The sequence below is a fragment of the Poromitra crassiceps genome (assembly GCF_964638095.1).
Source record: "Poromitra crassiceps genome assembly, chromosome: 2".
In the NCBI taxonomy this organism is placed as follows: Eukaryota; Metazoa; Chordata; class Actinopteri; order Beryciformes; family Melamphaidae; genus Poromitra; species Poromitra crassiceps.
Window position 1 is genome coordinate 11,805,909 of NC_139624.1, and position 24,155 is coordinate 11,830,063.

At 47.2% G+C, this 24,155-nt stretch overlaps 1 protein-coding gene across 1 annotated transcript; it reads left to right on the plus strand.

Annotated features, from left to right (window-relative positions):
* Nucleotides 1–500: 500 nt before the first annotated feature.
* LOC310798316 (high affinity choline transporter 1-like) lies at nucleotides 501–23,652 on the plus strand (the record flags this gene model as incomplete). The annotated part of the gene is made up of 10 exons (XM_083660841.1): nucleotides 501–507; nucleotides 1,997–2,152; nucleotides 11,047–11,147; nucleotides 12,820–12,867; nucleotides 13,702–13,845; nucleotides 16,732–16,885; nucleotides 19,263–19,342; nucleotides 19,401–19,538; nucleotides 20,701–20,832; nucleotides 23,299–23,652. The coding sequence occupies 10 exons, from the start codon at nucleotides 501–503 to the stop codon at nucleotides 23,650–23,652; spliced, it is 1,314 nt and encodes a 437-aa protein (XP_083516967.1).
* Between the last annotated feature and the right edge of the window lie 503 nt (nucleotides 23,653–24,155).

Here is a 24,155-nt window from a genome sequence, read left to right on the forward strand (position 1 = left end):
GTTACTTCTCTAAATCACGTTAACTCGACAAGGGGTATATATAGGCCCAGGAGGACATATATGTTTCACATAGGGTGGTGTTTTCATTTCGATGTTTTATTTGGTCCAATATTGAAATGTTGACAATGGCAGGCTGTGTTACCATTACACATTAATTTAGAACTACCTTTTATATCTATTTTGGCTCATTTGGTTGCTATTTAGTAGCGAAATGGAGAAACACAATGCATGCTGGGAACTCAGAGAGAGAGAGAGAGAAGGGTGACAGAGAAGAGGCAGTGAAGGCACAGAATAGGCCTGCTTTTCAAAAGCGCAAAGCGCTAAATGTACGCCAGGTCCCAAGATATCACTAGGCTGGTATTTAGCGCCGACACGCCCACTTTGGGACTGCGCCACGCCCATTCGGCCTAAAGCGCATTTGGCAGCCTAAAGCCTATTGCTATCTTGCCGAAACAGGCGCAAGGCACGTTTTTTTGCGGTTAAGGCCCGTAATAGCGCCGATGGCCTGTGGGAGAATAGAGCCCGTCATGTTTAGTATGAACGTGTTCATGAATTTGTGCTGAGTTTAATCATGTTAATGTTATGACTGTCAATTATATTGGATAGATCTGGCAACCAAAATTAGGCTTTCATGCATATGTAATGAGCCTCTTAACACTAAACAGACCAGCCCACAAACATGCCCCCTCACACAGCACAACCAAACTGGCTCTGAACCAAACCAAACTGCCACATTTCCAATGTGGATTTCCTTTAACGTGGTCGACTGAACAGTCAGATCTTCAGGTTCCAGCACCTCGTGACTGAACAGACGTCAGATCTTCAGGTTCCAGCACCTCGTGACTGAACAGACATCAGATCTTCAGGTTCCAGCACCTCGTGACTGAACAGACGTCAGATCTTCAGGTTCCAGCACCTTGTGACTGAACAGTCGTCAGATCTTCAGGTTCCAGCACCTCGTGGAGATCAGACCGCTCACAGACTCCTGGCCTCACAGTGCTTCATCTCCCCCAGACCTCCACTGCTGTCGTATGTATACTCATTCTCCGCTGGGCCTATTACATTATACTGCATATATTACATTACACTGCACCTAATGATTATCTTCATTAGAAGAAGTTGGAAGTTGGAAACCATCATTAATTTTGCTTGCAGCTGTGTTACTTCCTGCCTTTTAGAAACATAATGGCTGCTGGTGAAAAAGGCCCATAGTTATAGCTACCTCTTGTATACTCTAGTCTATTTACTTGTTTACCTGGTTATTGAGTGCTTTAGTTTAGTAATACTATTATTCTGCACAAAGTCACCTCCTGTGCTCATGGGTTTAAATTCAAACAAAGAGTTTAGTCCTGTTGATGCTGTCTGTCATCTGTTGATGCTGTCTGTTATCTGGTGCCCTTGAAGCTAACTCCAAATTATATTTATATTTGAGAGTTAGACTTGCCCTTGAGCAAGGCATGCCAGTATAAAGGCCTATAAAAGAAGACTGCATTTTGTCCTGGACAGCTTCAATGTGTGTGAATATAACAGAAACATGCAAAGCAGGAACCCTATTTTTATTTAAAAATTAAATTTCAAATTAAATTTCAAATTATTTTTATTTTATTGTATTTTTATTAATAGATTACATTAAAAAAGCAAGAAGGAGCGAACAACACGTTTCACATATTGCTTCATCAGATTTGCTTTGTAAATCATGTGTGTGTGTGTGTGTGTGTGTGTGTGTGTGTGTGTGTGTGTGTGTGTGTGTTTGTGCGTGCGTGCGTGCGTGTGTTTGTGTGTGTGTGTGTGTGTGTGTGTGTGTTTGTGTGTGTGTGTGTGTGTGTGTGTGTTTGTGTGTGTGTGTGTGTGTGTGTGTGTGTGTGTGTGTGTGTGTGTGTGTGTTTGTGTGTGTGTGTGTGTGTGTGTGTGTGTGTGTGTGTGTGTGTGTGTGTGTGTGTGTGTGTGCGTGCATGCGTGCGTGCGTGCGTGCGTGTGTGTGTGTGTGTTCTCTCAGGGGGGCTCTTCTTCATCAAACCGGTGCGGGTGAAGAACTATGTGACCCTCATGGACGTGTTTGAGGAGAAGTATGGCAGCACTGTGACAGCCGTCCTCTTCATCCCTGCTTTTTTGGCAGATCTCTTCTGGGTAGCGTGTGTGCTTGGTGCATTGGGTAAGTCAGTCAACTTTTTTTTTATCTGTTCTAAATCTACCTTAAACCTGAGAGCTTTGTGCAAAGATGCACTGTTGTATTATGGGTAGTAGCTATTATCATTAGTATGGGTAAGTATTTGGCCATTGATAATATTGTTATTATTGCTACTAGTTACTGGGAATACACATCTCTCAGGCTGCACGTGTGAAGTTAATGGTGCTATCCTCTACATCTCTCGAGCCACAGTGTGTGCAGACAGGACCACCAGCTGCGTGCCAGCTCTCTCCCCCCTCTCTCCTTCTCGCTTTCTCTGTTCTCCGTCGGTCTCTCTCTCTCCCCCTTTCCGTCGGTCTCTCTCTGGTCTGATCGCCCTCCCTCTCTCTTTCTCACTGTCTGTCTGTCTCGCTCGCTTTCTCTGCCTCTCTCTCTCCCTCTCTATCTCCATCTCCCCCCCCCCCGCGCTTTCCGTCTGTCTCTCTCTCTCTCTCTGCCACGGTCTGACGCGCTCCCTCTCTCTCTCTCATCCAAAATGCAGGACATCTTTCTCAATTTGAAGCTGAACCTGCCACTATACCCATTTTCTTCCACCTTTTCTGCTCACGGAGGTTTGTTTCTGCTTGCAATCAACGTTACTGCTTCCTGATGGGGCGGACCAAGGCTCAAACATCACAGAAAGTGCATGCGTTAATCGCGTGTTAAAAAAATAGTGGCGTTAAAAGCAATTTGCGTTAACGCGTTATTATCGCGTTAACTTTGACAGCCACCGCCACTGTTGTCAAAAAGGCCCAACAGCGACTACACGGACTCAGGCGCCTGAAGAAATTTGGGCTAAGGCCAGAAATCCTTAGGGACTTCTACAGAGGCACCATTGAAAGCCTGCTGACTGGCTGCTTCACCACCTGGTACGGGAACTGTACCACCATGGACCGCAGGGCGCTACGAAGAGTGAGGCGCGCGGCCCAGCACGTAACAGGATGTGAGCTGCCAGAACTGCAGGAACTGTATAACCAGCGGTGCCTCAGGAGGTCCCTGAAGATCATCAAAGACACAAACTATCCCCACAACAGCCTGTTCTCCCTGTCACCCTCAGGGAGGAGATACAGGGTCCCAAAAGCACGCACAAATCGCTTGAGGGACAGTTTCTTCCCGCAGGCCACGAGACTCCTTAACATACACAAATAGTGTAGTAGCTGTACTGTACCGTATTGTAGCTGCTACCATTATGTAGGGGGCACGGTGGCTCAGTGGTAGAGCTGTCGCCTCACAGTCAGAAGGTCCTGAGTTCGATTCTCGCCTGGGAGACTGTGGGCGCTGTGGTTGTGTTCCCCCCCATATCTTCAGTGCCTACTGCCCAGGTGGGGTATCTCGTCGTAAGGGCCTTTCTCTCTGTGTGGAGTTTGCATGTTCTCCCCGTGCTCCCCCAGGGGGTTCCTCTGTATATAACCCCCCCACTAAAAACATGCAGAAGATCAGATCGTCATCGTCATCCGACGACAACCAGTGACGACAACATCCGAAGTTGGTCCCCGGGCGCTGTACGAGAAAGCGACCACTGCTCCTGGCCTGCCCCTCGGAGGAAAGGACATGCCTGGATGGGTTAAATGCAGAGGACACTTTTCACCGGCCACCGTCAGCATGAGTGTGTTGTGGCCGCATGCATGTGTTGTGGTGTTCGTGTGACAATAAAAGACGGGGCTTGTCCCGTTACGAGAGAGAGTTTTTTTTATGTATGTCTAATGTTTAATTGTATGTTTAATTAGGTATATGCTATTTGCACCTGTGCAAACAGAACGTTGAATTTAAAATGTTTAAGTACGTCTAAAATATGCACATTAAGCACCTATGTGCAGTGAATATGCCACTTTTTTTTTTCTTAAATGTTTAAGTACGTCTAAAGTATGCCCATGACATGTGCCCCTATGTGCAGTGAATATGCCACTGTCCCTGACTTGTCTTATCACTCTACTGCCTTATTGGTTGTTGTGTCTCTTGTTGTTTTTGCACTCATATGCCCTGTTATATTTATGTTGTAAACGGAGTCCACAGCACAAGAATTTCACACGTGATACTTGTACTAGAGATTCAAGATTCAAGATTTTTATTGTCACTCCATGGTACAAGTATCACGTGTGGAATTCTTGTGCTGTGGACTCCGTTTACAACATAGTACAAATATAACAAGGCATATGAGTGCAAAAACAATAAGCAATAAGGCAATAAGCAATAAGCAATAAGCAATATGCAACAATAAGCAATAAGGCAGTATAGTGATAAGACAAGTCCGAGACAGTGGCATATTCACTGCACATAGGTGCACATGTCATGTGCATACATTAGACGTGCTTAGACATTTTAAATTCGACGTATTTGACATACAGGTGCAAATAGCATGTACCTTATTAGACATACAGTTAACACGTTCACTGCCAATGACGTGTTAATACGTCAAAAAAAATCCAACGGTTGACTGCCAATGACGTGTTAATACGTCAAAAAAAAAAATTGACGGTGGGACGTTGATCTAACCCTTTTACATCTCTTATATAAATATTGAAGCCACCGAACGTGTACAACCCATTCCACCGACCCACTAAGTGGCGACAGTGCTCTCCAGACTAGAAAAAGCTGAGCCAAAACTGCAGGGGAACGCGCGATGAAACCATTCTCTCATACTGTAAAATGGATTGGCGAAAACGCTTTCGCTTTCGCGCTGATTGCTGGCGGTGGGGGATTGCAAATTTGCATAATAGATTATGGGTGCAACACACTTTGAAACACGCAGCATAAATAAGACCAGAATCGCAAAAGAAACCCAGTTTCTTGGGGTTTCTCAACCGAAACCCCAAGAAACGAGCGAGCCCATCCTCGCCCAGCGGCCGCCAGCAGACAGGAGCAGCAGCAGCAGCAGCAGCAGAAACGAGCTTGTGACACGCCAGCTGCAGCCAAGAAGAACACACACGGAGGGAGGAGTTTGAAGTAGAGGGGGGTTTGCTGCTGTTATGGAGGAAATTACTGTTCAAAACTATTGTTTAGATGTCTGACGTCTTACTGATGCCAAAAATGAATGGTTAAAGTGACTGTTCTATCGAATTTCACAAAAAGCTATTTATCTCAGCTTAAATTTTCAGACGCTGAAATCATGCTGTATTCAAGTGCTAATGCCTACATAACTACTAACTCTACAAACTAACTCTTTTAGACAGAGAAAGCACACATTCTATTAGTTCTTTTGAGATATTTTGTGTTCACAAAATCTTAGCAGAAAAGAATCCTCGGGTCTTGAAAGATGAGCCAGAATCCTCAAAAAAAACCTCTGGCAGAAGCTACCTACAGTAAAAAAAAAATGGCTGGCAGTGAATGTGTTAAAGATTAGACATACGTAATGGTAGCAGCTGCAGTGCGGTACGGTACGGCTACTACTATTTGTGTATGTTAAGGAGTCTCGTGGCCTGCGGAAAGAAACTGTTCCTCAAGCGATTTGTGTGTGCTTTTGGAACCCTGTATCTCCTCCCTGAGGGTAACAGGGTTGTTGTGGGGATGGTTTGTGTCTTTGATGATCTTCAGGGACCTCCTGAGGCACCGCTGGTTATACAGTTCATGCAGTTCTGGCAACTCACATCCTGTTACGTGCTGGGCCGCGCGCCTCACCCTCCGTAGCGCCCTGCGGTCCATGGTGGTACAGTTCCCGTACCAGGTGGTGAAGCCGCCAGTCAGCAGGCTTTCAATGGTGCCTCTGTAGAAGTCCCTGAGGATTTCTTTCCTTAGCCCAACTTTCTTCAGGCGCTTGAGTCCGTGTATTCGCTGTTGGGCCTTTTTGACAACAGTGGCGATGTGGCCGGCCCAAGTCAGGTCCTGGTGGATATTGACTCCCAGGTACTTGAAGCTGTCCACCCTTCTCACCACTGTGCCGTTGATGGTGATTGGGGGGTGTGCGCCCCCCCCCCCCCCTCCTGTAGTCTACAATGATCTCCTTGGTCTTGGAGACGTTCAGAGAGAGGTGGTTGTCCTGGCACCATTGTTCCAGGGCCCCCACCTCCTCTCTGTAGGCCGTCTCGTCGCTCCCCGAGATCAGCCCCACGACTGCTGTGTCGTCTGCAAACTTCACGATGGTGTTAGAGGTTTGAGTCGCCACACAGTCGTGGGTGTAGAGGTCGTACCAGAAGGGGCTGGAGACGCACCCTTGGGGCGCTCCTATGCTGATGGTCAGTGGGGAGGAGGTGAGGTTGCCCACCCTCACCACCTGGCGGCGGTCTGTCAGGAAATCCAGGATCCAGTCGGAGTGGCAATAAAAATCTTGAATCTTGAATCTTGAATCAGCCCTACTAAGTAAATGTTTTACAACAAGATTAACATGTTTAACTTTACAGCCTGGTTCAAAACACGCTTTTGGCCTATATATCTAATTTCACCTTTCACAACAACAGTACAGGGTCCATTTTTATAGAACGAACCCCAAGATGGCGACGGCCACACTCCCATACTCTAGGCTTTAAAACGGGAGTCCAAAAATGTAAGGTTCTGCATAATGTGTCATGAATAATAGGAGTGAGGTAACCTACACAGAAACCCTATTTCACTACGCAAATCTTTAGATTGGGTCTGAGACTGGAATCCCTCCACCTGCCAAGGCCCTATACAGTACCTGCACTCCAGGAGGGGTATCTTGATAAGCATTCTTCTCGTCCACCTAAAGGGCAGTTTAGAGTCCAGCGATTTATCATCGCCCGACGGGCATCGCTGAACGTGACAACCTTTCCAGAATCGCTCGACGCTGATTTTGGACGCTGACGCTCATAAAAAGTATAAACACCCAGGTGATAGGAGAACACATCGCAGAGGCAGGATGTGTTGTGATATTTTCACATGGATTAATGCCGGACGGACAGACAGAGAAGCTGCCAGTCAAGTCAGCACTTATACCGTTTTGATTGCAACAAATTGACAAAACTGTCTATCTGCTTGTTAACATGCTGTGTGATTATCCATGCTGCTAACGATGTGTTAGCTGTTACTTACCGTCTGTGTTGACTCAACAGGCAAATGCCTGGAAAGCGGACATTCTCAACACTGTTGAGAATGTCCGCTTTCCAGGCATTTGCCTTTTTAACAGCATCTTTATATTCTGCCCGGTCGTTAGCCCAAAGGCACGGGAACGTATCATTGTGTTTATTAGGTTTTCCACAAATATGTGATCTTCTGCCATTGTTAATTCAACTAGCTAGCTAAATAGTGGCTTCAGAAATTGCGGTAGGAGAAAAGAAAATATGGTGGTTGTCATGACAATGGAGCCAACGATGGGGTCAAAGTTGAATCCAGATGAAGTCTTGACGATGGTCGCCACGTTCATCACAACGCTGGCTTATCGCCCGTCGCTGGAAGTATAAACAGTTGTCGTTATCACCGACGATGGAATGTGATCATGGTCGGTAGCAACGACCATAAATCGCTGGACTCTAAACTGCCCTTAAGGGCTGCCCGGTAAGATGAGCTACATCACTCCTATTATTCATGAACCGGAGTCATAGTCAGAACCTTAAGGTCTATTTCATAATATTCGTGAGATGACTCACTTCTTTGGATCTGGAAGCTCCCGAAGTGTCAAGCACAATTGGCCGTGTCTGCGGGTGGGAAGCCGGATTAAGGGTATGAGTCCTGGTCGCTATAGCGCCTCCTAGTCGGAGGGAGGGGAACTTGGGGGAATAGCGTGATCTCACACGCTATACGTCCTGCCGGTGAAACTCCTCACTGTCAGGTGAAAAGAAGCGGCTGACGACTGCACATGTATGGGAGGAAACATGTGCTACCTCCGATACAACTCTCCCCAGATCAGCAGAGGGGGTGGAGCAAAGACAGCAGGGGGAATTGGCCAAGTACAATTGGGGAGGAAATGAGGGGAAATCTGAAAGAACTGACTGAGTGATGTTGCTGAAGGTGACAGACCTGACTGAGTGATGTTACTGAAGGTGACAGGCCTGACTGAGTGATGTTGCTGAAGGTGACAGACCTGACTGAGTGATGTTACTGAAGGTGACAGACCTGACTGAGTGATGTTGCTGAAGGTGACAGACCTGACTGAGTGATGTTACTGAAGGTGACAGGCCTGACTGAGTGATGTTACTGAAGGTGACAGGCCTGACTGAGTGATGTTACTGAAGGTGACAGACCTGACTGAGTGATGTTACTGAAGGTGACAGACCTGACTGAGTGATGTTGCTGAAGGTGACAGGCCTGACTGAGTGATGTTACTGAAGGTGACAGACCTGACTGAGTGATGTTGCTGAAGGTGACAGGCCTGACTGAGTGATGTTACTGAAGGTGACAGACCTGACTGAGTGATGTTACTGAAGGTGACAGGCCTGACTGAGTGATGTTACTGAAGGTGACAGGCCTGACTGAGTGATGTTGCTGAAGGTGACAGGCCTGACTGAGTGATGTTACTGAAGGTGACAGGCCTGACTGAGTGATGTTGCTGAAGGTGACAGGTCTGACTGAGTGATGTTACTGAAGGTGACAGGCCTGACTGAGTGATGTTGCTGAAGGTGACAGGCCTGACTGAGTGATGTTACTGAAGGTGACAGGCCTGACTGAGTGATGTTACTGAAGGTGACAGGCCTGACTGAGTGCATGTTGCTGAAGGTGACAGGCCTGACTGAGTGATAAGATAAGATAAGATAAGATAATCCTTTATTCGTCCCACAAGGGGAAATTTCAGTGCTACAGCAGCAAGTGGACAGGGTTAAAAAAAGAGACAGCAACATAATAGCACGTATGCTCAACATAGTAAAAAACTGAATATAGCAATTACACAACTAAGAATTGCATTAAAAGCACAGAAATTACATTAAAGTGCTAGATAAAAGTGCATTTAGCAGCCATTTTAGCAGCAATTTAAAAACCATTGTTCACTCAAGAGTGTACAGAATTAAAAAGTCTGACAGCCGCTGGGAGGAAAGAACTCCGAAAACGCTCCCTCACACACTTTGGATGAACTAGTCTGTTGGTGGTGAGGGAGCTCTCCAGGGCTGTCACAGTGTGATGTTGCTGAAGGTGACAGGTCTGACTGAGTGATGTTACTGAAGGTGACAGGCCTGACTGAGTGATGTTGCTGAAGGTGACAGACCTGACTGAGTGATGTTGTTGAAGGTGACAGGCCTGACTGAGTGATGTTACTGAAGGTGACAGACCTGACTGAGTGCATGTTGCTGAAGGTGACAGGCCTGACTGAGTGCATGTTGCTGAAGGTGACAGGCCTGACTGAGTGCATGTTGCTGAAGGTGACAGGCCTGACTGAGTGATGTTGCTGAAGGTGACAGGCCTGACTGAGTGATGTTGCTGAAGGTGACAGGCCTGACTGAGTGATGTTACTGAAGGTGACAGGCCTGACTGAGTGATGTTATTGAAGGTGACAGGCCTGACTGAGTGATGTTATTGAAGGTGACAGGCCTGACTGAGTGATGTTATTGAAGGTGACAGGCCTGACTGAGTGATGTTGCTGAAGGTGACAGGCCTGACTGAGTGATGTTACTGAAGGTGACAGACCTGACTGAGTGATGTTACTGAACGTGACAGGCCTGACTGAGTGATGTTACTGAAGGTGACAGACCTGACTGAGTGATGTTACTGAAGGTGACAGGCCTGACTGAGTGATGTTACTGAAGGTGACAGGCCTGACTGAGTGATGTTACTGAAGGTGACAGACCTGACTGAGTGATGTTACTGAAGGTGACAGGCCTGACTGAGTGATGTTACTGAAGGTGACAGGCCTGACTGAGTGATGTTACTGAAGGTGACAGGCCTGACTGAGTGATGTTGCTGAAGGTGACAGACCTGACTGAGTGATGTTGCTGAAGGTGACAGGCCTGACTGAGTGATGTTACTGAAGGTGACAGACCTGACTGAGTGCATGTTGCTGAAGGTGACAGGCCTGACTGAGTGCATGTTGCTGAAGGTGACAGGCCTGACTGAGTGATGTTGCTGAAGGTGACAGGCCTGACTGAGTGATGTTGCTGAAGGTGACAGGCCTGACTGAGTGATGTTACTGAAGGTGACAGGCCTGACTGAGTGATGTTATTGAAGGTGACAGGCCTGACTGAGTGATGTTATTGAAGGTGACAGGCCTGACTGAGTGATGTTATTGAAGGTGACAGGCCTGACTGAGTGATGTTGCTGAAGGTGACAGGCCTGACTGAGTGATGTTACTGAAGGTGACAGACCTGACTGAGTGATGTTACTGAACGTGACAGGCCTGACTGAGTGATGTTACTGAAGGTGACAGACCTGACTGAGTGATGTTACTGAAGGTGACAGGCCTGACTGAGTGATGTTACTGAAGGTGACAGGCCTGACTGAGTGATGTTACTGAAGGTGACAGACCTGACTGAGTGATGTTACTGAAGGTGACAGGCCTGACTGAGTGATGTTACTGAAGGTGACAGGCCTGACTGAGTGATGTTACTGAAGGTGACAGGCCTGACTGAGTGATGTTACTGAAGGTGACAGGCCTGAATGAGTGATGTTACTGAAGGTGACAGACCTGACTGAGTGATGTTACTGAAGGTGACAGGCCTGACTGAGTGATGTTACTGAAGGTGACAGACCTGACTGAGTGATGTTACTGAAGGTGACAGGCCTGACTGAGTGATGTTACTGAAGGTGACAGGCCTGACTGAGTGATGTTACTGAAGGTGACAGACCTGACTGAGTGATGTTACTGAAGGTGACAGGCCTGACTGAGTGATGTTACTGAAGGTGACAGACCTGACTGAGTGATGTTACTGAGGGTGACAGGCCTGACTGAGTGATGTTGCTGAAGGTGACAGGCCTGACTGAGTGATGTTACTGAAGGTGACAGACCTGACTGAGTGATGTTGCTGAAGGTGACAGGCCTGACTGAGTGATGTTTCTGCTTACAGGAGGAACAGTGAGTGTGATCCTGGAGATCTCGTCCCCGCTGGCGGTGGCTGTGTCTGCAGCTGTGGCCGTGCTCTACACCCTGCTGGGAGGCCTGTACTCTGTGGCCTACACCCTGCTGGGAGGCCTGTACTCTGTGGCCTACACACCCTGCTGGGAGGCCTGTACTCTGTGGCCTACACACCCTGCTGGGAGGCCTGTACTCTGTGGCCTACACACCCTGCTGGGAGGCCTGTACTCTGTGGCCTACACCCTGCTGGGAGGCCTGTACTCTGTGGCCTACACCCTGCTGGGAGGCCTGTACTCTGTGGCCTACACACCCTGCTGGGAGGCCTGTACTCTGTGGCCTACACCCTGCTGGGAGGCCTGTACTCTGTGGCCTACACCCTGCTGGGAGGCCTGTACTCTGTGGCCTACACCCTGCTGGGAGGCCTGTACTCTGTGGCCTACACACCCTGCTGGGAGGCCTGTACTCTGTGGCCTACACCCTGCTGGGAGGCCTGTACTCTGTGGCCTACACTCTGCTGGGAGGCCTGTACTCTGTGGCCTACACCCTGCTGGGAGGCCTGTACTCTGTGGCCTACACCCTGCTGGGAGGCCTGTACTCTGTGGCCTACACCCTGCTGGGAGGCCTGTACTCTGTGGCCTACACACCTGCTGGGAGGCCTGTACTCTGTGGCCTACACCCTGCTGGGAGGCCTGTACTCTGTGGCCTACACCCTGCTGGGAGGCCTGTACTCTGTGGCCTACACCCTGCTGGGAGGCCTGTACTCTGTGGCCTACACCCTGCTGGGAGGCCTGTACTCTGTGGCCTACACACCCTGCTGGGAGGCCTGTACTCTGTGGCCTACACCCTGCTGGGAGGCCTGTACTCTGTGGCCTACACCCTGCTGGGAGGCCTGTACTCTGTGGCCTACACCCTGCTGGGAGGCCTGTACTCTGTGGCCTACACCCTGCTGGGAGGCCTGTACTCTGTGGCCTACACCCTGCTGGGAGGCCTGTACTCTGTGGCCTACACCCTGCTGGGAGGCCTGTACTCTGTGGCCTACACCCTGCTGGGAGGCCTGTACTCTGTGGCCTACACCCTGCTGGGAGGCCTGTACTCTGTGGCCTACACCCTGCTGGGAGGCCTGTACTCTGTGGCCTACACCCTGCTGGGAGGCCTGTACTCTGTGGCCTACACCCTGCTGGGAGGCCTGTACTCTGTGGCCTACACCCTGCTGGGAGGCCTGTACTCTGTGGCCTACACCCTGCTGGGAGGCCTGTACTCTGTGGCCTACACCCTGCTGGGAGGCCTGTACTCTGTGGCCTACACCCTGCTGGGAGGCCTGTACTCTGTGGCCTACACCCTGCTGGGAGGCCTGTACTCTGTGGCCTACACCCTGCTGGGAGGCCTGTACTCTGTGGCCTACACACCCTGCTGGGAGGCCTGTACTCTGTGGCCTACACCCTGCTGGGAGGCCTGTACTCTGTGGCCTACACCCTGCTGGGAGGCCTGTACTCTGTGGCCTACACACCCTGCTGGGAGGCCTGTACTCTGTGGCCTACACCCTGCTGGGAGGCCTGTACTCTGTGGCCTACACACCCTGCTGGGAGGCCTGTACTCTGTGGCCTACACCCTGCTGGGAGGCCTGTACTCTGTGGCCTACACACCCTGCTGGGAGGCCTGTACTCTGTGGCCTACACCCTGCTGGGAGGCCTGTACTCTGTGGCCTACACCCTGCTGGGAGGCCTGTACTCTGTGGCTCTACACCCTGCTGGGAGGCCTGTACTCTGTGGCCTACACCGACGTCATCCAGCTTAGCTTCATGCTCCTCGGCTTGGTAACTTCAAGTGGTTTGTTTACCTGAACCTGACAAAACTGCCAATTTAATTCAGTCTAGTAGCACAATTTTCAGGACTCAGGACTGAGTGCCCACCCGTGTGTGTGTGTGTGTGTGTGTGTGTGTGTGTGTGTGTGTGTGTGTGTGTGTGTGTGTGTGTGTGTGTGTGTGTGTGTGTGAGAGAGAGAGAGAGAGTCACTTTCTGACCCGCTCGCCCAAACACACAATATTCTCTAGTAAGCTGTCCCCAAACCCGCGGGTTGTGGGTCACTAGTGTGTAGGATTGAGTGGCAGCTAGGAGTGAGGTTGCAGATTACAACCAACTGAATACGCACAAAATGATTAAAAAAAAAAACGTGAAAGGCCCGCTCTACAGCAGCGTTTGGTTTCTCCATTCTAGGCTACTGTAGAAACATGGCGGGACAACATCACGGGCTCTGTGGAAGAGGACTAGCTCGCAAATTTTCAAAATGCAGGGTGGCAGGAGGACTCGCCCTACTCTGACTCTGATTGGCTTACCCTGATATTTTACCCTAACCTTAAATAATCACCATCATCACTCATCACGCCTAAACCCAATTAACCCACTCATGCCTAAACCCCGCTTAATCAGAGGCCTTCCCCTGCCACCCTACATTTTGAAAATTCCCTACTGTAGGCTATGTAGATTTCATTCTAAGCTATCAAAAAAAAAGATTCATATTTTCAGGCGGACAAAATATTCTTTCATCCACAGGATACCGTGGCAGCTGGTGTATCCCTGGAGATGCTATGCTAGTCTACTCATTGAACTAAAGAATGCTACTTAACTCTCTCTCCTGTCTTCTTTGTCAGTGGTTCTGTGTGCCCTTCATACTGTCCAGCCCATCCTCTGCTCACCTTACTGAGACAGCAGTGACCAAGCTGTACCAGGAGCCCTGGATAGGCAAGCTGCAGCTGGCAGATACCGCCCGCTGGATAGACGACGTACTGCTACTGGTAATGGGATACAAGAGGAAATCAGTTGATCTGTGTGTGATATCTTCTATTGCAATAATGACCGACTAGCTGTACATCCTCCCTTATGGTACGTTCACACCAAGGCAAATGAGAAAGCTTCACGGCTACTACACACCAGCACAAGGCCGAATACCTGGTTTCACAAGTGGGGGGGACACAATAGAATGTGGAGCGCCAACCCTCTAGGGGGGTCTGGGGGCATACCCCCCCCCCCGGAAGATTTATTTTTACATTTTAAAGTAAAATGCATCAATTTGGTGCACTCTGAGGGGAAGATTAAGAGGCTAGATCTATGAAGAACTACACACATCACTAAATACATGCAATACAACTCTGATATGAAAGCAGGTGACATGAACAAGGCATAGAACAATACTGATGTGAAAGCCAGAGCCATATTGAAATCACGTTGATTGTATTATTATTATCATTATTATTATTATTAGTGTGCTTTATTTTAAATTCAACCATGTTCACTGCTTACCATGTTCACTTCCTCTCATCACCTAACCCTTTATACAGCAGCAGGGACGTACAGAGAATGTTAGAGGGGCAGGGGCTGGCAAAAAAGTTTTAACGTTTTTAGCCAGATTTAGAGGAATATCTCATTTTAAATTAACATTTGGATGATACTTGTCAGAGAAAAATAACTCAACAAACTGAATAATATTAGCACAAAAGTTAAATTTGCTGTTACAATACTGTTGTGATTTCAATCATGAGAGACTAGTAGAAAGTTTAACAAGTCTTTAATGATACAACAAATTAATTTTGGCGTATGACTCCATGATATGATGACGCTCTCCTGAGATGATGAGGGCGTCGTCAGTGAAGAATAGGATAGGAAATCCCCCATAGGGAATTCTTCAATCAGGAGTCATGACGATGGTGGTGGTCAGGGGAGGAGGTGGGGCAAAAACTGCTTCAGGATGATGATCAGCAACTGAGAATGACATATGGCACATACACAGCACATAGCAAACAGAGTACAAAACATGGACCCTGATATACTACGCTGATTAGGTGATTGGGATCAGCTGGAGAGGAATGGTTTGGGCTGATTGGTTATTGCCACGTGTGGCAAACTGTGAATGGGTGAGGAGACCGCATCAGAGAAAGGGGGCGAGCCTAACAATGAATGGGTTATACAACCTCAAAGAAAGGGGGCGTGTACTGTGATATGACGTGAACTGGGCGTTGCTGTTAAGTAGTCTTCATTATTGAAAATAGTCCAAGACATCATATAATTATTTAGTCTTAAGAAAAGCCAAACTCTGTGAGTGCTGCCTTCAGGGACGGCTTGGAAAGGGGAATTTCCATACAGAGCGCCATTAGAAATGCATTCAGGGTCTGGAGAGGGCACTTTTTACAGACGAGGAAATCCGTGGCAATCTTTTGGAGTAGCCTATAGCTTATATTTAGCAACTCAATTAACATTCTCAGCCATAATATGATGGCTGGTCAAACAGTAGCGTATTAAGCATGATTTTTTCAGTTTAAAAAGTTGGGGGGACAGAATCACGGTTTAGAAAAGTGGGGGGGACATGTCCCCCCTGTCCCCAGTGGAAAATTCGCCCCTGCACCAGCATGACGATATTCACTTGTAGTCACGTCGCCCTGCCCCCGCTGGTCGCATGGTGCTGCAGCTTGATTGCCTGTCTTGCTGTCTTTCCGTTTTAAATTGGTCGATTTTGAATTTTGGCCCCGCCTCCCGTCGCTGCCGTCCGCCGCCAGGTATCTCAGCATGCTTTGGAAGGTGATGACAGCAGCATCCAATATAAAATGAATGGGCAGCAGTGACTACAAACGACTAGCACCGCTCTGGTGTGATCCGCTCGTGCGATTCGTGCCGCCCAGGGCGAAATCACATCTACTCCTACGCCTTTGCATTGAGTTTATATGTAACCTCGCCTTTGCATTGAGTTTATATGTAACCTCGCCTTTGCATTGAGTTTATAACCTCGCCTTTGCATTGAGTTTATATGTAACCTCGCCTTTGCATTGAGTTTATATGTAACCTCGCCTTTGCATTGAGTTTATAACCTCGCCTTTGCATTGAGTTTATATGTAACCTCGCCTTTGCATTGAGTTTATATGTAACCTCGCCTTTGCATTGAGTTTATATGTAACCTCGCCTTTGCATTGAGTTTATATGTAACCTCGCCTTTGCTCTCTCTCTCTCTCTCTCTCTCTCTCTCTCTCTCTCTCTCTCTCTCTCTCTCTCTCTCTCTCTCTCTCTCTCTCTCTCTCTCTCTCTCTCTCTCTCTCTCTCTCTCTCTCTCTCTCTCTCTCTCTCTCTCTCTCTCTCCCCACCTTCCATGTCTGCTTACTGTCCTATCTAATAAAGGCAAAATGCCCCCAAAAATAATAATAAAAAAATGGCTGTAAGGATGTTGTGGTCAGGGGTAAACATTTGCTGGACTCCCTAGTTAGATTCTCAGAGTCACATTTACATTTGAATGTTGTAACGTTTTTCTTATTTAACCATTACAAAACCCTAACCGTAACAACAACCTTTGGGACGTAATTCAACATTTTCAAATCGGCCGTGTTGCAGGGGCACTGATTGCTCGTGTTGAAACCCAAAACGTTTAGTGTGAAAGCTATGAAAAGAAACGTTGTCATTCTGACTATATTTACACTCGTGTTGCTGGACGCGTGTTGCACGGGCTTGCACAGGCGTACTGATTGCCCGTGTTGCTGGACATTCATAGGATTATGCAGGAAACTGAAGGAAAACTCTTTTGGTAAGATATGTGAACCGTTTCATGAGGATATGTTGCGGTCTTCACCCTGATTTCATGGTGACAAAACTGGTTGTGTAACTGCTGACCCTATGGAAGCCTGTCTTTATTCGTCTCCTAGGTGCTTGGAGGGCTCCGCTACCAGGCCTTCTACCAGAGAGTGCTTGCGACAGCCACAGCTGCCAAGGCTCAGATCACCTGTTATGTTGCAGCAGGACTCTGCATTATCCTCGGCATCCCGTCATTACTCATCGGGGCAGTGGCGGCCTCTACAGGTAGCCTACTGTATAACTTTTTTTTTTTACTACAATAAACAAATTTAAAAAAAAAACTGCTGATGGACAGCTCCTTGAAAACTGTAACACGGAAAATGCTGCAACCTGCTTCAGATGCTGTGTTAGTGACTGTGGAAAATGAAAGGTGTTCTGCCCCCCCTGAGGTGGGCCACGAAAAGTTTGGAGATTTTCAAGTGGGCCCTGACTTGGAAAAGTTTGGGAACCACTTCTCTATGGTATTATCAATATTATGGCTGCTCATCAACCCAGCCCACAATTAGCATCCCAGTGCTAGCTCCTAGTTGTAAAAGAAAAGTAAACTCCAGCAGTTCACACAAAAGAAAAGCAAGACTTGTTTCTAAAGTCAAAATCATAATAAAGGTTTGAGCTCCTTTGAAACATACTGGATATGTGCCTTAAAAAGACAAGTGGTCATCAATTATGCTGGTCTTATACTGCGTTCAATACAACTCAGACCACAGGAAAGAACGGGCTCTGAGCTGTAAAAAATTAATTGAACGGTCGTTGAGGCAACATTTCAGAGCTCTGGTTCGTCCGATTTGACGTCATCAGTGTTTGTTGACCTAATGAGGTGTAATTATTCAATGTGTGTGTATATTGTTTATATTTTGCTCTGATTATAGCAATGTGTTGAATTCAACAGATACTTTACCAATGAAATTAGCTAGCTGTGTATGTTTTTGTAACTCTGACCGTCTCCGAATTAAAAACAGCGTGAACGCAACTTTTCCGAATCCGGAGGTCGGAAGAAATCCGAATTTAAAGTTGTCCTGAATGCAGTATTACTATTTTTGAAGTAGTGAAGCACATAGGTTGGTTTTGTCTGCATTTAGAACCAGCTGCAGTTTACAAAGCTGTCCTTGTAATCTCCGGTGTCTTATCATCAGCTGCTTGCTTCATTGCAGCTGTGCTATCTTGGCTCAAATGTGACCTCTCAGTATCCCCGTGCTGCCAGTGCCAGTGGAGCACCTGACCTCTACCCCTGGATGTCATTTTCAGCACTGTCCCTGCAGTTGGTCTATGCCCCCACCTAGTGTTCACCTAAATCCATAACATAATCCCTACTGAAACTAGATGGGAAAGATAGTGTAGCGTCCGAGGCGAGGTGTGACTTCGAACCTAGGATCTCCGACTCCTCAAAGCCATGCAACCGCAAGACTGATCCACTTGGCTAAAGGGCCAGCCCGCCAGCCCGTAGTGAAGCAGCACCTCTGAGATAGAGCCTACAGTAGCATTCTAACAATTAAGGAAATGATCTCTAATTAATATCATACAGTACTTATCATTTCCTGTCCTCAAGGAAGTAGCACGTAACACTTAGGAAGATCTTTATGCCTCCGCCGGCGATAGCCAGGCTGGAGGCATTATGGATCTGGGTTGTCCGTCCGTACGTCCGTCCGTCCGTCCGTCAGATGTTCGTTAACGCGATATCTGAGGAACGCATTGACGGAATTTCATCAAATTTGCCTCAAACATCGACTTAGACTCAAGGATGATCTGATTAGATTTTGGTGGTCAAAGGTCAAAGGCCAAGGTCACTGTGACCTCTCAAACGCCATTTTCAAGCTTGTTAACGCAATATCTCAGGAATGCCTTGACGGAATTTCACCAAATTTGCCTCAAACATCGACTTGGACTCAAGCATAAACTGATTAGATTTTGGTGGTCAAAGGTCAATGCCATTGTGACCTCTCGAATGCCATTTTCAAGCTTGTTAACGCAATATCTCAGGAATGCCTTGACAATAGTTTCATCAAATTTGCCTCAAACATCGACTTGGACTCAAGGATGAACTGATTAGATTTTGATGGTTAAAGGTCAAAGTTCAAGGTCACTGTGACCTCACACACCCAATTTCCAAGCTCTGTAACACAACATCTCAGGAGCGCCTTGACGGAATTTCTTCCAATTTGCCTCAAATTTGGACTCAAGAATGAACAAATAAATCCGCGGTGCGGTCATTCTAGTTTTTATTGTATTGCTCAATTTGTATTTATTACTCCAAGCCCACCTACAATGTTATACATTATGAGATACAAACTGCTGTACAAACAATTACTATATTTTCTCATGTATGATTGTCTCCAATCAATGACATGCATTGTGAAAAGTCATGGCAATTTCAGGTGCATATATTATTGTCATTTCACACTGTAAATTAAAAGTTATTTTCTCCTATATGAGCATTGGGTTGGTGAAATAAGAGATTTAAAAAAATCTGAAATGTAGATTTTATCCATTCACTTAACATAATTCTACCAAGAAACTAAGTGGTAAATCAAATTCCACTCTACTCATTTGTAATTGTCTTCCTATGTGTTTTAATTCTATGTGCTGCCTGGAATGCATCCAGCAGATTGGAACCAGACCAGCTTTGGGTTGCCCAGCCCGTATGAACAGGGCCAGGCTGGTATCATCCTGCCCATCGCCCTGCAGCACCTCTGCCCCCCCATCGTCTCCCTGGTGGGGGTCGGGCCTGCCCATCGCCCTGCAGCACCTCTGCCCCCCCATCGTCTCCCTGGTGGGGGTCGGGGCACTTGCTGCTGCTGTGATGTCATCAATTGACTCCGCCCTCCTGTCCACTGCCTCCCAGTTTGCTCGAAACATTTACAAGAGCATCATCCACAAGAAGGTGAGCAAACGTTAAGATGACCACAGTATATTGTCAGTGAACTCAGGTTTTGCTGGTTGGAGTAGACTACTTTAATTTGTATTTAATATTAAACCAGGAAATGTTATTGCATAACTGAATATCCCTGGCAAATTCCTGCAGGTGGCAGCACCACCCATTCCTCGGGGCCCGGCCGGGCCGTCTCGTGGCAAGTTTTGCCCCCACGGTCTAAAAAATGGGGGCATTTCCACAATTTTGGGGGCACTTTAAAAAAGTAATTACTGCATGAAGTTGCTCAAGCGTAGTGCGGACAACAGTGCAGTTTGTGTGTGTTTTCTTCATCTTCTTCTGGCAACCAGCTTGCAGGTGCTGAGTGTGTGATAGAGATGGAAATGAAATGAATTGAATGAAAAGAAAATTATAGAAATCCTGGGGGCAATTTTAGGGGCATTCTGAGATTTCTTGGGGGCATTTTTGCCCTTGCCCCTGGCTAAATGCATGTACACTGGGTGGGGAGTAAGCTAATTGGTGTGATAATCAGAATATCATTATTAGTAACATTGTAACGTTAAACCTTATATATCAGTCACTGTACTGACATCTCAGTCAGCAGCAGCGTGCCTCTCCCACTCTCGCGTCTGTGCCAAACTGCACGTACACACAGGCAGGCTGATTATACCCAAGGATTCGGTGTGTAATTCTGAACCGATTTCTGTCACTCAAATGTCACTTTAATCCACAAAGTCTGCTTGCTTCTTTGTGTCAGTGATGTTTTTATCAGGAGTCAATCAAAGATTAGGATTTCAAATATGTCCGATTTATGCTGCCTATATGACACCACACTCACTTTGTGTACAGGAGGGAGAGAGAGAACAGAACTCTCAACAGACATGGAATTACTTTAGATAAACAGTCTGGTCTCTGGTCCATAATTGCCGCCAATGGGCCTGGCTGGGCTCAGACAGAATGTGCACAGGCTGGGGCTGCTATGGGTAGCCTGTACTAAAAACCAGTAGCTGGTACTACCCGGTTGGGCTTGTTTTTTTTTTTAAGCTCGATCTACATAAGCTCTATATCCAGCTGTACCAGGATGCACGTTTCCTGTTCTCTGAGCTTCAACACTGAGATCCTCACCAGCAACCAACCTATGTGCTGCCTTAAAATATATTTCCCTCTCTTTTAGGCATCAGAAGAAACCATCTTAGTGGTGGTGAAGGCGTCAATCGCCCTGGTCGGGGTGATTGGGGCAGCCATGGCGACAACCTCCGTACACCGCTTTTGGATGCTCAGTATGGACGTCATGTACTCGGTGGCAGTGACGGCTGGTGGTGATATTGGGTGGAGGGGCTAAAAAATTATAACCATCAATAGCTCATGCTGCAGCATTCGAGCAGCATCCGAGATACCAAATTGCAGCAACAAACGACACTTGCCTGATGCAAAACCTTCTGTATCACTCACTCACTCTCTCTCTCTCTCACACACACTCTCTCTCGCTCTCTCTCTCTCTCTCTCACACACACACACACACACACACACACACACAATTTGACTATTTTGCTCTGTAGGCTACACATTAGCACATACCATTTTAACAAAAACAAGATACAGTATGCAAGAATGGTGTGATAGGCTACATGATAGAACAGACTACATTCAAAACCAACACATTCCCACAGATTTCAGACCGTCTTTATCAGACAACGATTGAGGAGAGAGAGAGAGAGAGAGAGAGAGAGAGAACGAAAGAGAGAGAGAGAGAGAGAGAGAACGAAAGAGAGAGACAGAGAGAGAGAGAGAACGAAAGAGAGAGATAGAGAGAAGAGAGAGAGGGAGAGCTGTCCACGTCTTTTCCCTTTGATCTCTTAACGAGCAACACCTGTTGTCTGCGTTCAAACCACGTAACACAAAACTTACTATTTTGTTGTGTCCCTTTGTGCCAATGTGCCTCCAGTCTCTACACTTGTAATTTCCCCCCGTCAAACATGAAGGAAAATGGATGAGGAAGTAAATAGTCCATGTGTGTGAATCTCATTGGAGCTGTCATTGGTTGTGAAGAGTCTCGTTGGCCAGCCTCCTCTGTCTGGTGGGCTGCAGGAGTTTAGCCCAAATGGGCCGTAGACGGCGGCAGCTCAAGGGGGGCGTGCCAGACACTTGTCAATCACTTATAACGAAGGTGATTGAAGCCTGACACTAGTGTCTTGGGGCTGGACAAAGCTAGCCCAATTTGCTGATTTTCTTGTGACTACAGATGGCGCTGTTGCTGCTCTATTCACCTTATTCACCACGCCCACTTTTTCTCTCTTCCGCGTTCAACGCAAACGTATTTGTTCTTCCGGTTCAGTGCTAGTTGCGAAGGCCACTAGTGGCTAATAATATTAGCCACTAGTTAGTTATGTTATATGGCAGTAAAATGCCACTGAATGACCAAATTGATATAACCGTTAACCATTTCGAGTAACACTGATTCCATACGGATCACCAGCGTTAGTTTGTTGTTTATAACGTGGCTATATTCATAACGTTTCTATCTCGGATGCGTTATTTCGAATCGCACATAGGTTACGCAACCTAACATTGGTGCGCAACCTAACGTCCACTCCACTAACGTCGTCTTAAGAGCACAATATTCCTGGAATGCAAGTTTAACTAAACAGTTACATATCCTCTGCATTCTACATAAAATTAAGATATTACGGGTTGTTTTATTTTGCATGTTACATACGTATTGGCCAAGATATGTTAGTTTATGGCGGAGTAATTCTGCCAGTTTAAATGCGGACTGTGCGCAGCCATCTTGCCTGCGGAGTTTTTGGCAAGTCAAAACGGAAATACTATTACAAAATGACGTAATGCGGAAGCGTCCATGTGTGAGCAAAGAATAAGGTGAATAGGTTACACCAACATAAACAACCAATTCTAAGTTTGTTTGATATAATGTAGCCGCAAAACGCGACTATTTCACTCGAGTAGCCTACCTCTCCCATCATAGTCGCGCTCGCCCGACCCCTTTATCGAGGGAAAGTTGCACATTTAGCGATCTACAAGCTTCAAACATGCACCAATCACTAATATAAACTACGCACCTTGTTGCCACGGATGTTGTCGAGCAGGCCGCGCTGAGGCCGCGCTTTGTTAACTCGTATTTTAAGAAAGTTTGGGTTATTTGTGTGTCCGGAAACATTATTTTCCCTTCTCCAACGACTCTTCTTCTTTTTTGCTGCTCACCGGTTCAACTGCTCAACTGCGCCACCGCATCATGGGGTATTACATCATGTGTCAAGTATGGGGTTTGCCCTGTGTCGTTCTGTCCCATGATGCGGTGGCGCAGTTGAGCAGTTGAACCGGTGAGCAGCAAAAAAGAAGAAGAGTCGTTGGAGAAGGGAAAATAATGTTTCCGGACACACAAATAACCCAAACTTTCTTAAAATACGAGTTAACAAAGCGCGGCCTCAGCGCGGCCTGCTCGACAACATCCGTGGCAACAAGGTGCGTAGTTTATATTAGTGATTGGTGCATGTTTGAAGCTTGTAGATCGCTAAATGTGCAACTTTCCCTCGATAAAGGGGTCGGGCGAGCGCGACTATGATGGGAGAGGTACTCGAGTGAAATAGTCGCGTTTTGCGGCTAGATATAATGTATGTAAAGAATAAATAATAATAATACTTTTCTCATTTTATTGGAAATGATAGGGGGGGCTTAGCCCCCCTAGCCCATTGATACTAGCCGTCCCTGCTCGGTGGTGTTTGCCCAGGTGATATGCGTCTTCTTCTTACCCCAGTCGGTCAACCAGCGCGGGGCCTGCGGCGGCCTGGTGGTGGGTCTGCTGCTGCGAGCACTGGTTGGGGAACCCTTAGTGGGCCTCCCTGACCTGCTGCCCCTGCCCGGGGATACGACCCGTGAGGACGGCCTCCGTCTGCGCCCGTTCCCCTTTCGCACCGCCATCATGCTCATCACCACGGCAACCATTCTGCTTGTGTCACAAGTGGCTGAGAAGAGGCTACCGAGCGGGAACGTCCACAGACCTGCACACTGTGAGCTACCAGGACGGATCAGTCAACATGTTGGTGAAAATGATGGACTAAACAAGGAAGAGAGCCACTCTCCAGGGAGCAATGAGGAAGTGGGCAACTGAGATTTCTCCAGAACACTTTCACACTGCATGCGGGCGATGTCCAGTGTCATTTAACCTGACTCTTGTTTCATTTATATATCTCATCTCGAATACCGCAAGAATGAGTCCGGAAGACCTGGACACAAACACACAAACAATTGTCACACTTTGCAGTTACAAACCATATGAGACTTTATTCAATTGACTGTATGTGGGCAGTCTAATCCTGTGGCACCTTCAGCACAAGGACAGGTCTTTGACACATTCATTATGCAGTGAGTGTACAGAGACTCTGAGGGACCAGCATCCTCATCTCTCTTTGGCACAGTCAAAAGCCAGGCTCCACCTGCTCACACTAGATGCAAAGTCTCCAAAACTGAACAAAAGTGTCGACATCAACACGAGATAATCCACATGAAACTCAATATGAACATAAAATCAATTTAAATAAAAGTCAACATTCAACTTCAAATTAAATTACAAATGATAGTCATTCCTGTGACTTGGCTGCTGAATCACGAACA